General features: G+C 43.8%; 1 protein-coding gene across 33 annotated transcripts in view; it reads left to right on the plus strand.

Moving 5' to 3' along the window:
• Positions 1 to 5,118: 5,118 nt before the first annotated feature.
• LOC119457755 (uncharacterized) overlaps positions 5,119 to 16,588 on the plus strand; it is an 81,581-nt gene continuing 70,111 nt past the window's right edge. For 16 of the 33 annotated variants that reach the window (XM_049670408.1, XM_049670409.1, XM_049670416.1 and 13 more), the window contains exons 1-7: positions 5,119 to 5,313; positions 7,283 to 7,345; positions 10,239 to 10,280; positions 10,842 to 10,904; positions 11,958 to 12,005; positions 13,710 to 13,757; positions 16,357 to 16,419. In XM_049670408.1, coding sequence (XP_049526365.1) covers positions 5,214 to 5,313; positions 7,283 to 7,345; positions 10,239 to 10,280; positions 10,842 to 10,904; positions 11,958 to 12,005; positions 13,710 to 13,757; positions 16,357 to 16,419 — 427 coding nt within the window. In that variant the 5' untranslated portion in view covers positions 5,119 to 5,213. The remainder of the gene's footprint in view (positions 5,314 to 7,282; positions 7,346 to 10,238; positions 10,281 to 10,841; positions 10,905 to 11,957; positions 12,006 to 13,709; positions 13,758 to 16,356; positions 16,420 to 16,588) is intronic. The other 17 variants (XM_049670398.1, XM_049670412.1, XM_049670414.1 and 14 more) reach the window with 5 other exon arrangements.

The raw sequence follows: 16,588 nt of genomic DNA on the forward strand, positions 1-16,588 counted from the left end.
TGCCTCTCTTCTCTCCGCGGCGCGCTGAGCCAGGAGAAAAAAAATGTCGGCCGTTTCGCCCGAAAGGCGAAGCATCAATTGCTGATAGCAAATTGGTAGAGAGCTATTCGGAGTGGGGATAGTAGATTAATCGGCTGCGTAAACTTGGACACATTCGCTTACTAACTGAATTAACAAGCACAGTGTCAGCGCGCACAAGCAAACATGAATAGATCACACTCGACCGCAGACAACCACTGTCAGAACGCTGGCACCAAGCGCAGCCGCCACAGCGAGCGAACGTTCGTGCGGTCTATCGCTTCAACGGAAACTGAGCGGCGAATGCACAGCGCATACAAAGGTCAGAGCCGTGTGGAGATCACTTTCAAGATACGGTGCGCGCGACGGGCCGCACCGGCGCAAAGCGCAGTTGTTGGCAGAGTAGAAGCTGTCCCCCCCCCCCTCCCTCCCGCGCTGCCTTCCCGCTGTCCTTCTTTCGCGTGGGAGGTTGAGTGGCCAGTTCCCCTTGTGCCCGGTTGCAAGATACGCATTGTCTCTTGCACCATTGTACCATATAAAGGCCCTTCGACTTTATACGGATTTGGTGCCGCAGCACAGCGTCATCCCCCCTTCCCTCCCTCCCATACCCCCACAGGCCTTCCGTCGCGCGAAAGGCCGGGGGGGGGGTATGGGGGGGAGAGAGAAAATGCAAAGAAATGCAAATTGCAAAGCAAATGTAACAGCGTCTTTACAGAATCTACAAGCTCTATAATTGCAAAGCCCAAGTAAACTTATATAGGCCAAGCCATATTCTTCCCTCTAAGCATCTAGAAACACTGCTTTAATTTTGCTATAATTTCATATGGAACTGTTAAAGTCAGCCCATTTGTTTATTTTAGAAAATCCTGCCTCATAACGCAACCTCTTTTTGGACGCTCATCTCAGAATGATACAACAGCATATAAGTTCCTCTCGTGAAGTCCTGCCTACCTGATTACATACGCTATATCCGTGGGGGTGTATGAGTTGGTGGTCGCTTAGATACCCGGGTCTTACGGGCGTTTCTTGAATGCGCAACATTCTTTTGTAAGGTCTACAGCAATTCTTGTCTAATAAAATGCGAGCGGCTCCATCTACGTCCAACAAACGCGCATTTCAGTTGCTTACTTTCGTTTCGAGAAACAAACCGCCAGATGCCGTGACAGTTTCGGTACGCAAACGCCGGGTGTCCTAACTAAAACGCCAGATGTCTTCAGGAAAACGCCAGCTAGCTGCATTGAAAAATTTTTCAGTGTAGCTAACGATGCCGAAACGCCATCGTCTGTGGGCAACGTGTGTGCGACCGAAATCAAGTACAGAGGCGTCGCTGCAGTTCTGGATTCCATATGCGTTACGCCCGGCTCGACGAAAAGCCAAATAAAAAAAAAACTCTGTCGTTAGTCTCATACTCGTATGCTCTCAATGCTTGCACTTCGTGTTACGAATAACTCCAAGGAGAAGAATATGCCGATGATTGTGGCTGGAGACTTTGACGCCCACATATCGAAGCCAACGAATCGATGGTTACCGGATTATAGTATGAGGTGTGACACCTGCTACAGATGACTGCGTCCCGACGATGAGACAGGGTGGTGTCATCGATCTCGTCAGCGTGCGTGGTTTAAATAATTTGAAATCGTTACCGTTCGTGTCATAATTTAGCACCCATTGACTCGTGGTAAATATTCTTCGACCCAACAATGGACAACACCATCACCACGAAGAAGCGAAAGAGTGAAGAAAATAAAAAGAAAAAGATGAAGGGAAAAAAAGAAGGTTCTACTATGGAAATTTAATTAAAAAATAGTCTGATGAAGAAACAGAGGAAGATAGAAACAAATTGGGGCAGAAACTCTTTTGTACAATAGTCGTATAGTGCACAGCATTCTTTGAAATTTAATAATAAAATATACAGTGCATAAATCTACAGCCACCCACAAAAACTTACGGACCACGGACCTCAGAAAACGTTCAATTCCCGAACAGCCTCTCGCAGTAGCCAGTAAAACTGTATACGACAGTGTTGTTAGCATATTCTAGTCGAGGCCCGAAAGGCAAATACCAGGCTGCGTTGTGAAGCTGTGGAGATATTCAGCTTTTTCTCACGCTTAATGGTCCATAATATTTTTGGTTAACTCTACCATGTGCGGCCTCTTTGGTTACCAAAGATTGGTGGTAATATGAGTTTACTGGAAGGATTGTCATAGCATGCGTGGTATTCATTGGAGTATATTGTTTATTTTTCAGTACGACGGCCTTGGTTTCAAGGAGCAGAGTATAAGCCTAATTAGTCATTCCAAAGAACATAGCAAGGGGCACGGGTAAACAAGCTTACAGATGAAACGCACACAGCTTTTCATGTGTCCAGTTTACTATTTCCTGCTCAGTGATGTTCCGCGCTGCATCGCGATAATTATGCTATGCCGACTCCCTCAAACCTACACCCTGGTCAATTCATTAGCGCATATGTCCACGTTCACGTTCTTTGCGCTTGGTGTTCCTCGCTCGTGGCATGTGTAAATCTTACCTTGAGCACTGTGTGCAAATCTGATCTTGAGCAAATACCAAGCGGCTCATCTGAACCAATATACAGATTTTTGTTTTTCATTGATGGAGCACAAAATCATATTTTCATCAACCTCATTTGCTTTGTAAGTTTCTTCGGGAACAGCCTTCATACTTTTTTTCTGATTCAATTGTTATCGTAGACGTTGCACTTGTAGCCCCGGGCCTGATGCAGTGCACTTGAGCAAAATACAGGACAAAGAACGAGTATATAAGCAAGCCTCTTGCACGACTCCACAAGGACTTTGCTTGACTTTTCGAGATTGAGAACCGCAGAAATAAGGCGAAGACAATGCCGACGATTGCAGCAACAATGCCGACTCCTAGTTGCTGCGTCATAGCAACCCTTAAAACCTTTGAAATTTCCGATGCTGCATTGCTGCCAGTGAATCTGCATACAAAACTACACGCATGATTCGCGTCTCTCGACGCAATACAGTACGTATGCGCCTGAGGATACCGCAAAATGATTTAGTCGGTATCTCAAGATTTATTGTGCCAAATTTTATTCAGTAGAGCTTGTAGTAATAGAGAAGGTACACGCGCTTTCATCTGTGCCCACACTGAGAAAACAACGTCAAATAGCTAATCCTACATTAGGAAAGCTATATTCGTATTAAAATGATCCTGATCCCCACTTAGAATTCAGTCGAAAATGTGAGGATGTGGCAAAAACTTCACTTTAAACTCCAAACTGGTTGCATCTATCTTGTGTATGGTCAGTTTTCGAGCGTTGTTTAACTGTGAATGATAGCGCTAGCAAAGCCAAAGTATTGATTTTCAACTCACCCGAAAACCAATAGAGATCGCTATGTAAAATCTCCCTCTCAAGTTGTAATCGCCTTTAGTGAAGCACCAACAATTTTACCGTGGTCTTCCGGTAGATATGCTTACAGTAATTATATTCTTCCCTAGGTAAGCTCTAACCTAGGTCGCGCCCACTGGTAGCCCATTCCATTGACAGAACCACTTTTTATTACTGAACCTCTTTTTCTTAAATGTCATGCGGGTATTCTAGCTTTCTTGTCTACGTGCGCACACCTGCTTTTGCTGTGGCAAAAAGGGGGACCCAGCGGCTCCCGTAACATTCAGTGCCATGGTTAGTCAAGACAACGAACACATATAGCCATTCAATAGAACGAACACAATAGCCCGAAAATGCAAGTGCGCAACCAACCACTGCGTGAAATTAACATCTATGGTTGAGCATGAAGAACGAAGTAATAGAGATTCTTCCGTTCACAAAACATATCTCACATAAGAGAGGTTTCTGTTGGCCGGCGTCCGTCGGCACACCCCTCATAATAGCGATCACCGCGATAACACTGTATCACTGTGATTTGCAGTCATAAGTGACTCTAACGTAAGACAAGTTTTGTTAAGAATAGCTAAGGTTCTTTCCAAATGGGCAAGCATTAAGGTGAATGTGACCCCATAAGCCTGGGGCCAATAGCGTATTTCGCCTGCAAGATACAAAAACGAGGTATAGAAAAGGAGAATGGACAAAATGGCGAAAAAAGGAGTATAGTAGTAGGAAGCACTGGAGGAAGCTCTTCCGATTGGAACTACAGGAGACACCGACGCCACTGAAAAGATGCTATCTTTGGATTCAATAAAATATTGAGCTGGAAATTGAAATTGCGCGCAAAGTGTCCGTTCTCCCCGTATATTTGCCTGTTTTGCGCGATGCCTTTTCTAAAACACTTTCTTGTGATGTTGAGGCCATGGAATTTTTTGAAGACTCTTCAACGCCTAAAGTGAGTGGAAGTGGAACTGCGTGGTTCTTTGGCGAGCCATTCCATCTACTCACTCTGAAGGGCCGGCATACGAGCAGTGATGAACGCGTTAGGCGTGACACAAGGTGCATACGACGCAGCAAAGGCGTTTCCTTTGGCCGGAATCAAGGGCTAACACACGTTGCAATACATATGGGGCAGCATAGGCCCTTTCCCCCGTCCAGCACACTCCGAAGCTCAAATAGAAGCCAGATAACGTGAACTACTTTCACAAGTTAACGGACGGCAAAACAGAACGACAAAATAAAAATCATGCACAGCGAACGGGACAAGGAATAAAGGTGCAAAATCCCGACAGAAATAGTCGGTTTCAAAAAGGACGATACTATATAAGTCCATACTTTTAAGTAGGCACGCTGCATATTTTGAGATTGTTGCAAAACAGTTTCACATGCGGGAAGTTGATTGCAGTAATTTGATAGGGTTGGGATATTTTCTGCTACATTTAAGTCCATCGCAGTATCTTTACATTAACTCCGGCAAACGCAGGGATGATGTGAACTGTGCTTAACTTGTTCCCAGAAAGCGAGAGATAGCAAAGACGACGCTTTGTTCCAAGACAACCACTGCAAACAGATGATGCATGCCAAATTGTTCGCCGAAAAGAAATAGTTTTCGCGTTGCATTGTCTTTGCCTAAGCCCATGTCCAATTGTCCTGGCGCTAGCCGCCGCTTTGATGTTCGGTGAGCAAGCTTTCTACATTACTATCTGCCGCATGTGTTTGAGAGAAAGAAGGTTTCCTGCCAGCCACTCCCTGCCAGCTGCGGACGTGGCCCCCGGTATCGACGGGGTTTAAAAGAAGGTGCTTTTACTTGGACGTCCTTAGCGAGTGGATGATCATGGGCACCACCGCTGGCAGAAATCAAAAAATTATGCGGCCGCTTCTTATTGTCCTGGTCGCATTCGCTCTTCAAGAGGCGGCACTCGGTCGAGGTGAGCATTCTTTTGAATAATTGGCGGTAGTTTAGCCTGTCAGCACAGCGGAATCATCGTGACACTTAAGATTACATCATTCATTTCAGTAGACTTGCACTGCCTTAGTCACTCTGTAGGTCAATCTTTAGGCGTTTACGGGATTGTGCAGCGCAATACAGATGCCCGATTCTTCGCAGTGAACTATCTTTTCATGACTATGCGGCGTGACGTTGATTTGTCAATTTGGGGGTGAAAACAGACTGCCCATATTGTAAGTATAAGCCTTCAGCATTTCTACGGTAGTCTACAGGCGACCAGTCAGATTTTATGCGAGTTGGAAAGAGTGAAATGTGGCCGGGTTCGCTTACGCAGTCAAAGCTCGCGGAAGGCTCGCCAATAGAGTTATGTGTTTAATGGTAGAGTTGAAAGTCCCGAACTCCCAATATGTGTTGCTGTTATACAAGCATATGGCCTTTGCCTGCGGAAGCAGGCGTTTGCTGTCATTGCATTTTTGCTCTGTCATCACTTGCGCCCAACTAAAGCACGTCAATGAAGGTGTCTTCTTTAATCTGTGATGAGAAAACAATAATAAATAGTAAAAAGGGACCGCTTGAGTCTTTTCGTGGTGCTATAAATGTACTTTAGATTTCTGAAGTGATACTAGTTCTTAAAGTAAAATGCGTTGGAAATGTGACTAAAATGAACACATTTTACACAAAATATTCCAACAATATGTGACAGTGCAGCGTTTGGCGGTCCTTCGAGACAAAGGATGCCTCACCGAGAGCCGTGCAGCTGTGCTGTGCTGCTCAAGCTTCGTCGTTTCTCGAGGCCAGGGAGCCTCACCGTCACCAGGGACTAATGGACGAGCAATTAGACCCCAGTCTGCAATGAGAAATCGGCCTTGTGCGTCGCTAAAACGGCAACGTCACTCTTCGTGTGTTTCTGTGAATCACCAGCACCGGCACGGACTACGACGGGGTTCGGCGGAAGCTTCCGCGAAGGCCAGTGTCCTGACTGACAAGCTGACCGCCACGGAGAGGCTACTGATTCTTCCAAGGTGCCATCGTCAAGCATTTCCGTGGGAACAGCTTCGACGTTTGGTTCCCAAGGTGCCACCCGTTGCCTGGTATCCAGGGGGGCGATCGAGCAACATTGGAGGCGGAGCCCGGCGGAACGGTGCCACATCATGGGCAGCATTTTTCGAACGGTCAACAACTGTGATTGGCCGAGAAGAACCACAGTGAATTCCCTCAATGAGTGAAAGGGGGACATGAACTGATAAAAAGCGGGGCTTGAGTCTTGTGCAGACGCTCGGAGATGTAAACGCTCGAACATGCAAAGACGTTCTCATGTAGGCGGCTCCTTCGCGTAAAATATCGTGTACATTTGTATGTTAAACCCTTTTCGCATCGCTTCGACGTGGCTCTGTGCCTCTCCTTCTCCCAGCACCTGGCACGGCACCCTCCTTGGAAATTTAATGATGGCCGCTCGGACCCTGGTACTTCGCAACAGAAAGTCATGACTGTCATGACTGTTATGTCATGACATGTCACGCTCATGACTCTGAGGGAAGTGCGTTTTAGCAATTAAAGTATAATACTAAGACACTACTACAACACCCCACCGGACCAACAAAAAAGAACACCATCGTATGACCCAAATATTTTAGGCAACCTGAAATTTTTTGACTCCTCGGATCGTTTATGGCTTGTACAAATCATCAGCATTTGTAATTATAGTTGTCAATGAAAGGTTTCCCCGAAAAAATTATGCGGGAACCATGGTGCATTTGCCTAGAAAATTTGTGCCACATACCGCGAAAATGTTGATAGCATCAGGATTGTTGCTTCAATATTCTAGGGCCAGCGGGCACTCTGAATAAAATTCGTCAATTGAAGTGTGCACTGACAGATTTAACTTACAGCGCTTTGGGAGCGCATATTCTGTCGCCTATCGACTTGTTTGTGTTTTTGTTTTGTTTCAGTGAGCCTCAGTATTAACCAAACGCCCAACCGCGAACAATGGCCCACTGAAGTCCTATCTGGAGGTGAGTGCAGCTTTAGCCCCTGTTCCGAACAAGACTTAAAACACCAATGCTTCACGGGAACAAGAGGGAGAACACAGCAATTTATGAGAACCATTCATGCTCTATAATGAACCAAATAATAATAATAATAATAATAATAATAATAATAATAATAATAATAATAATAATAATAATAATAATAATAATAATAATAATATGAACATATTTCGGTCCATCGCATACACACCGAGAGAGGAGAAGGCACACCACCTGACTAAGGCCTTCGCTTCTTATGCATCAAAGAAAATAAAACAAAAAGAAAGAAAAAGCTCATGACAGTTGGACCATCCGCGGAGTGGTGTTCCGCAGCGTTAACAAAACAAACCTATGATGCCAAAAAAGCACAACAAAACTACAGTTATCGGTGAACAAAGAGAGAAAGGAAACCAGGCGTATTGTCAAAGAAAATCAGGAAAGTGGGCCAAATAAAGAGTATGCGTGATCAAACTATATGGAAAAAAAATGTGGTTGATCCCTCTTATATAGGAATCGGTATAGAACACGAAAGTGAAACGTGTCTTCACAGAAGTAGTGTAATGTTTATTGCACATTGATATATAATGTCTATTGGTGTTTTGTGGCTAAAGCGCCCTTAGGCGTTGATGCACCCACGCTGACGCCTGGTGGCACGTCTCCTCCATCACGACTACCAACGTCGATGACCATGAGCAACCGTCGTGCATATGGAAGCTGCACTACGCTGCACACGCTAGCACAACGCGAAAGACGAAGCACGTAACTGACACACTAATACAACGCGCAAGACAAAGCACGTAACTGAATCGTCACCGAGTCAAATCAGCGCGTACAGCGCGTCGTAATTGCAGCCTCCGCGATCAACTTCAGAAACATTTTCAGAGCTAATTGCGGAGGCCACGCTCCGCTGTGCTGAGTACGGTGAACGCCACCTAGGTGGCGTTGGTAGTGCTTCTTGATGCCAGCGTCCCTTCGAATGCTGGCATCGAGGCGTCGTAGTGCTGAGACCACCGAAGCGTTCACTGTCGGTGCGCGTTAGTGTCATAATGCAGTACTTCTCTTTTCTGCTCGTAGGCGGCGGCACCGCCCCGAGCAAGAGCGCGGGTACACGGAGGAGTGTTAGATATATAAGGCGCGTCTGTGTAGCTCTCTGCAAATGCGTTTGTGGCGCAATGGGTTAAACGCTCGGCGGATCTATCGTCGCGGACCGAGAGAGAGGTCGTGGGTTCGATTTCCAAATTTTGCATGTTTGTGGAACTTTTTCTTCTGGTTTCTTTCTTTGTATTATGTTCTATGACGTATTTCCGTGACGGAAATACGTCAGTGAAGTCTTGGTGGACCCCGGCATAAAACACTTTCGTGTTAAAAAAAATTACGTAGACTCTCCTCAGGGAGTGATCTGAATGATGCGTAAGCATTTCGTAGAAACGACGAAGTGTCGAGCGCTCACACTCAGCGCTGCTGGTAATCCTAGCTCAGCGGTTGTGGTCGTCTTGGCGCCATTACGGTAAATGCGACAGCGCTGCGGCGACACGAATGGCTGCGGAAGGCGACGCAACGTCAACTGATGAGGCAAGCAAACTACTGCAGGTGGCGGCGCCAGTTGCGCCGATGACGTTCCGATCCGAAGCCACGGCTGCTCCACAGTTCTGGCTTACTAAGGGTGTGCCTAGTGCGTGCCTGATTGCACACGTCACGTAGTCACCGAGACGCGCTCGTGCCATTGCTCACGCGTTCGGCATTGTCTTCTCTCACAGCTGGCGAATTTGAAAGCGATCGTCTTACGCGGAGGACGGACGGATGCTCGGACAGTTTTCTCGTTGAGTAATCATAGAAACGCTTACGCATTTAAAACAATTGATAACCGAAAATTCAAAAATCAATCCTTTTAAGTAGGACGTCAAGTACACAACTCTTATATTTAGGGGCAGCGTACATTTCCTTTGCGAGTTTGAGAAAATCAAGGTCGAGATTTATTGCCTGAAGTATCTTAAATAAAATAATTTGAATGTCCTAATTTGTCCTCTGACCATCTGGTAAAACGAAGCACGCTGTATCTACATTTGTAAGAGCGTTGTGCTTACCTAAACATTTACGCTCAAATTGTCTTTTTGTGTTTGTTGAAAATGGATAGTACATGAAGAGCTATTTTCTTTTGGTAAGTCTGATAAACTTCAAAGAACACATACTTTTTTGATTACAAGACAAGAACGTTTACTAAAGCTTAAGTTTATTACTGCTTGGACAGCGCGCTCCTGCAGGTTGAGAATGACGGTTAGCAGCACATGTAGACCCCAAACTAAGAGCCCGTACGTACTGTACGTTAGACTAAACGAGAGAATAATAAAGCTGCATTTTTACCTGCGGATAAACTCGAAGTTATGTATTTGTTTAGTTCACCAACAGAGCACGATATTTTTGTGCGCATGTCCATGTAATACCACGCTCAGGAATGTCACTGTTTTGGGACTAGGATGGTGCTTTGGAGTGCAAGATTGAAGCCCTGTTCGACAGTTTTTTTCTTGGCACGAAATGTCACATGTATTCTCTTCATAACATTCAGCTGAAGCCTATTGAATTCTAACCACAGTTAAGCTCATTTCGGCATTCATCAGCCGTACTTTGCATTACGGACAAGATGGGCCCAATAAAGAAACAATATTAGTGGTGTCAGCATAAATAGTGGTCTAACTTGTGCGCGACATATAATCTCTATTGCAAAAGAAAAATAGCACAGGACAACATGTGTCCTTGGATGACACCACCAATGACACGCTCACCATAACAGATGACACCATTTAAAATAGTGTACTGAAATCAGCACCTAACTTCAAGTAGAAGCGTAGTGTGAGTCGATCCGCATTTTTATTTGTTGCAGGTTTCGGTTATGGAGCTGGGGCCTACGGTGGCACAACTTCAAGTGAGTTCCTAAATAGGCCCAACCTGATGGAATGTTAACAAATACGGTAATAAAAGGTAAAATGTTCAGAGGTCGGATACGTGTGTGACACTTGTTGGACGTTAAGAAATGTGACGCACTCAGTTCAGTCTCCATTTTCAGCTGTTGTGTCTTAGTGCGCTTCATTTCAACTCCGCCTTCGGAAATCCACAAACTACACCCATTGCCTTCAGGAACTGCAAACAGAAGATTGTGGTCGAAAATAAATTGCAACGCTATCGACTTTAGAATAAAAAGAAACGAACGTCATTTCTTTTTTTCTTTGTGTCCATCAGCCTCTGAGGAGAGCGCCTCCTATTCATGTAACCGTCGTATACCTCTTGCTATGACATCCTTTGTCATAACTGTCCACCACGCATATTTGTTGCCCATACACCATTACCATTGTGGTCATTTTCGTGACGGCGGTATTTCCCACTTTGTTGACCGTTCTTTGTCGATCGCGTACGTATATACGTTTATCTAATGGGTTTAACACAGCAATGTGCTCACAGATCCACAATTCCTTTTTTCATGTTTCAGATTCCGGCAGCCGTACCTTGGGTGGCACAAGTGGAACATTGTCCATTGGCTCGGGTAGTTTAGGTGAGCGCGGCTGCCACATTTTTAATAATCCCTGCTTAGTAGCACGTTTCAGAAAATATGGCAATTAATGCTAAATCTTTCAGTGATGTCATCAGAATAGTAAAAATCAATTGAAAGGCTATCGCCTTAAGAATATTAAGAGATTCATTTATTGTCCATACGCCTGTACAGCATGACTATTATCTTTGAGTGGGAATCTACCTTATATCCATCAATCGTACCACTTTTTTATCGCATGTGTTGTCATTTAGTGAATCATCAGCTGCACTCGCAGTTGTTCACACGCAGTGACTCCATTTCATAGGTATTTTCCCATTATTTGAATTATTTATATATAATCAGCCTGCACATACACCTTCAGCGAAATGCTTTGTTACGAGGATATGTGCAGCATCTTAACTTTTCGTTACGGCAGCAACAACTTCGGTAGCGCATTTGGAATAGTGTCTAGTGCCTCAGGTAAGGGCGGCTTCCATCACTCTTGAAAAATAAACTCAGCTAGCATGTCGGCAAAGAATACTTCTACACGTTTCAAACGCTTATGTGTATGATGATAATTAAAGCTTCATAACATAACTGTCTTCCAATGCTATGTTAAAAATTAAAGACCCATAATTAACGCAGATGAAAATAAAACCCTGAACTGTGAAATAACCCTCACAACAGCACAACAGTGGTTCTACCTTTTTTTTCTAAGCGCGAATGGCTTTCATTATCCAGTTGGACATAAGTGGGTCTTTGTTTAAGAATTATCGGGTCTTCTAATTCTTTACAAAACTGTACGAACCATGATTGTGGCAGAGGTCCAGTCCTGAGGTTCAGGCTCAGGTCCAGTTGTCTTTCTTGCATCTCAAGTGCTCTCGCTTGATCTACAATGCCGTCGTGTAGTTTCGATCACTATACTCCCACACCGTATTATTGTGCTTTGTAAAATGGAGCAGTTATCGTTAGACTGTCTCTCTTAGGCCTCTTAGTTCCTGCAAATATGTCTAAGCCGACTTACTAGAATATGCTCAGTATGAGTTGCTGATCAAAATTATTTTACTGTATCAGGTTACGGCGGAAGCAGTGGTGGAGTTTCCGGTACCTCGAGCGACTCAGGCAAGTGTTGCCGCCACCATTGAAAACAAAAACTTTTGATACTATGATACAGTAAAATTATGCTGTAATAGATTCAATTATTACCTTCGTTAAGTAGTATGATTCTACTGTCCCTTAAAACGAAACTTGCATATATAGATGTACCTTTGTTATTGCTAAATAACGTTTGTTTATAGCTTCATATATTTAGTAGGCAACGCATATTCTATGTTTCTTGCCTTTTTCTTATATGGAGCATCGTCGCTCTGAGCACAATTTTTTGTAAGTTTTCTTGTCTGTGTTCTTTTTTATACGTTACTTATCGGCATTAGCCTGCATCATCTATTACTCAATGCCTCTCAAAGCCTGTAAAGCATTTTAAATGCACAAATAAATAAATATTATTTTATTACTCGTAGATTTACATACCTGATGGCTTTTATCGAAGGCTCAGTGCACGTCTGCGCGAGCTTCTACACACCATTTCCTTAAACATCAAGCGCTTTCGCCAATGACCCATGTGACTGCGCTTATAACTCACATGTCTATTTCTAAGCCTTGGTTATTTGTTTTTCAACGGGATTAACATTTTGCATATGGCCTGGTTACTTATGTTGAGCCGTGCAAGTGAGTGCCCTCGGTTCAGGATCACACTCCGATGGTCTCTTTATATGGACAGAGCTATAATATTTAGGTTTTTAAAATGGTGGTGCAAACTGACAGTCGCACTCTGCAGTTCGCATGCATGAATGACCATTGTTTCGGCAAGTGGCAAAAGGAATCCATTCTTCCTAATTTCAATTAACTAAAAATTCGATGTTTTTATATGCAATTTACGCAATCCTCCAACAGTGAATCTGCATGTCCTTTATCCTAAGACGTAGTCACCCCCAATTATTTTATCCACTCATATTCCAGCTCAAGCTACGGTTCCTAAATTTCTTTGAATTTGGCGTGTGGCTCTCAACGTGCTGGAAATTGTATAGTTTTTGAGATGTGCTCCCATTTCTTAACGCACATGCATCAATATGCGCACCGTATCGACAGATTTGTTATGATTACGGTTACGGTTAGATTACGGTTAGATTACGATTAGGTGACGGTTAGGTTACGGATAGGTTATGGTTATGGTTATGGTGCCACATCGGGAGGAGAGTCGAACTCCTTAATCAGCTTAAGTCAGTGCCGCTGCCACCTCCTAAATCCACAAAAAACTAATTGCCAGTGCCCGGGTTACTATCGCGGCCAGAGGATTCCTGGAATGAGGGACCCTCCCACCTAGAGTGATCCAAAGCTCAAACGCTCGGGAACACTGTCTCGAAAATTAAAGTTTATTTCATCATCATCTAGACTTCAACAAACTCCTGCTCTAAATTAAAGGTGTCTGTAGTAGTGGTTCAAATTAAAATTTTCAGCTTAAGCTAGTTTCGATGTGTTCTGAAGCAACAAAATGATACCACATACTTGCGTTTACTTTTGCCTTCTGTTAAGATACGGTCGACATCATCCTCAACCGCATTAGCTGTAAAAGCCGCTTTAGCCAAGCACTGTAGTTATGCTCCACACGTCTGTCCTCTGCTTTTACAACCCAAGTTGCTTCTGCATTATTCCCCTTACTACTCTGAACCTACTCTGTTAATTGTGTCGTATCGTAGTGCCATGACCAATTTGCTTTACTGTGCGAAGTAGGTCCAACACGCCGATGATTTTGTTTTCCTTATTCAGGCTACGGTAGCTCTTCTGGAGGATCCTCAGGATCTGCAAGCAGCTCTGGTGAGTGTGGGTGTTTTCGTTTAAAGAAAGCGAATTATCGTTTCTTTTGATGGTGACGCTCAGCTTGGAAATTAAATTTCTGCAGAAGTGCGTCAACAGAGGCTCAGGCTCCAGTACCATTTTCTCCGCTATTTGCTTCTGGAGCGAAACGATGAACATCGGCAAGAGCACCTTCTGGCCGCCAGTCTCGTTGTCTCATCATTGTACACCGTTCAAGTTTGCGCAGGATTGTAGAAGTTTTTCACAGCATTGAGGGCCATAGCATTCAGTGCCAGCATTGAGGTCGGCGTGGCGTCGCGACAATGCCCTCCCCTCACGCAATACCTGGCGCGCTAAGGCAGCAACAGGTGGCGCTCTGCTCAGCCGAGGCGCGCTGCGACGTGGCCTCGTAGCCAATGGGAACTTGGTCGAGGCGTACTCGTGACGTGGCGTCGCAGCCAATGGCAATGCGAATTTAGGTGTCCTTTCGCTGCTACAGACGACAGACGCCGGCTATTTTGCTCAATAAGCCATTTGACGGTTTCGCATCAAAAATTATGCCTTCGACCACGTCAGTGGCAGTAGCCGAAAGCTGCTTAGTGTGCGAGGTAGCTAGCGTGGATGTCACATCTCTACTCCGGCAAATATTCCTAGACATACCAGATTGAATACACACACCTTTGACGCAATGCAAACAGCCGGTAGCATTGGTAAAAGTTTGAACACCCCTGGTTTACACAGTGGCCTTAAATGAAACACTGTTGGCAACGCCACACTTAAATTCATGCTTCAGCTTGCCCTGGCATAAATTTTTGACAAGGTCTCTTCAGGGCTAATTGACGCTTTCCTTAGAAAAAGTGATTACATTTCTTTGCAAAAGTAAGTATGATGATTTTGGGAAGCGATGCACTCTTTCCCCTGATTCTTACATATGAACATAAAGTAGAAAGTAACGCTAGTAGAACAGTAGAGTAGTTCAACGGTAGTAGAATGCAGATATGAATCAGAATGAAATTATAAAATGGGACAGAAAGTCGTATAATTAGGAAGAATGCTGGATTGCTATAAGAGTGAGGGTTAGATGTAGGCTGGGATAAGAGGAATGACTGTATCCACTATCAAAGCGCTACTGCTTCAGCCACCAGAGTGAGTGGTGAACATTTAGCCCTGATTACTATCCTGCCTGTCCAGTTCTTTGTCTTGATCTTTGGCTTAATGAAGTCTAGGCTCTGACAAGCATATCTACTTGGAAATCTTTGACTGGTTTGCTGTCATTTTTGATAAAGAATCAGGGTGATGTCTCTCTTTGAGATTGCGAGAGCCGAAGAATCTGGATGACTGTTTGTTTGAATAAAATTTGGATGCAAAGTGATTGCATTGAAGAGCTCCTTTTTGCTTAAATGAACTTTGTCCACGCCTTGCCGAAAAGGGGGCCAATAAGTGTGAGAAAATATGGCAAAACTATAGTAAGGTCAGACTGAGATATCGATGAAAGATTTTCTCAGGAAATGGACAAGTTAACATTCACTCTAGTCCTTCTTTCACTCCGTTAAAGAAACTAGTGCTTACCGCCTAGGAAACACAGATTGAGTTTAGCACAATGTTTTAAAATAAAGCTTTCTTTCTTTCCCATTTCTGATGCTGCTGGTTCAGTATCTCGCCAGATATATATATATATATATATATATATATATATATATAATATATAACCGTACTACCCCCGCATTTGTGTTTCCACCAAACCGACCTAAATTAGAATGTTCACCGACAAACCAATGCCAGTGAGCGCACCTCTCTATTGCACAACAACAAAATCAATTTGGACATAGAACCCGCACATATAATGTTGGCTCGTAGGTTCCTGTATAACTCATACATCTTAATAAAATACCTCATTACATTTATATTATTGTTTAACTTGCTGAATATTTTTATGTTCAGGCTCCTCCATTTTAGGGCCACTGTGTGTGGCGACTATGTATGTGTTCATTCGTGGTCAAGTCTCACGAATGTTAATGTGCACTGTATAGAAGGTTCTAATGCACTTATAATATGTGTCGCCCCTGTCATGTGCATGCAATTCTAACATTATTCCTTCGACAAACATCAAATATCACCATCATCTTTGCGAAATCACTGCATTGAACTTTATCTGCGAACATCAGCCTGAACACGAACAGCAATAACCGTGGGACAAATAAAATTTATTCCTCGTCCTCCATCAGCCTGAAGTCGCGTTTGTATTTTGGCATGGTTTGCCAACTGTTTAATGCACACACAAATATTTAGTGGGTTAGAGTTGTGAACTGTGTCATGGGGAAGCTTAAACATTGCACGGCATTACACCTTACATAGGACAGAAATTGAGAAAATAATACGCAGCGATTTACTAATAAATCATTTAAGTAACCATATAATAATTATACACGGCATAGAGATTCCAACTTCTGCGTTTCATCTGATGTATTTTGTTTTGATTTATGAAGTCTAACGTCCTAAATCAGTGGTACTCAGTAAGTCTAAGCTGTTTTGGTGCTTCTATTTCGCTTCCCTTTGTCAACAAGCATTGCCTGAATGGCATGCAAAATAGATTGTTTTCTTTTATGCTGTCCGGTTTTAGGTCATGGATCTGGTTCCCTTGGTGGCTTCACTGTAGGACTGCCTGGTATGATCGGCGGTTCAGGTGAGTGACGCACTGCCGCTTCTCGGCAAAACATAACTTGTCCGGTATATGGAATTGATCGATACTCCTTGCAAATTAGATAGCAAATTGCCGGGCCGCAAATGAAAGCTAGGAAAATAAATTAACCAACAAACGTCACTTTTACTCATTCGTAACCATACCCGAAGCC

This window comes from Dermacentor silvarum, chromosome 7 (assembly GCF_013339745.2).
Source record: "Dermacentor silvarum isolate Dsil-2018 chromosome 7, BIME_Dsil_1.4, whole genome shotgun sequence".
In the NCBI taxonomy this organism is placed as follows: domain Eukaryota; kingdom Metazoa; phylum Arthropoda; class Arachnida; order Ixodida; family Ixodidae; genus Dermacentor; species Dermacentor silvarum.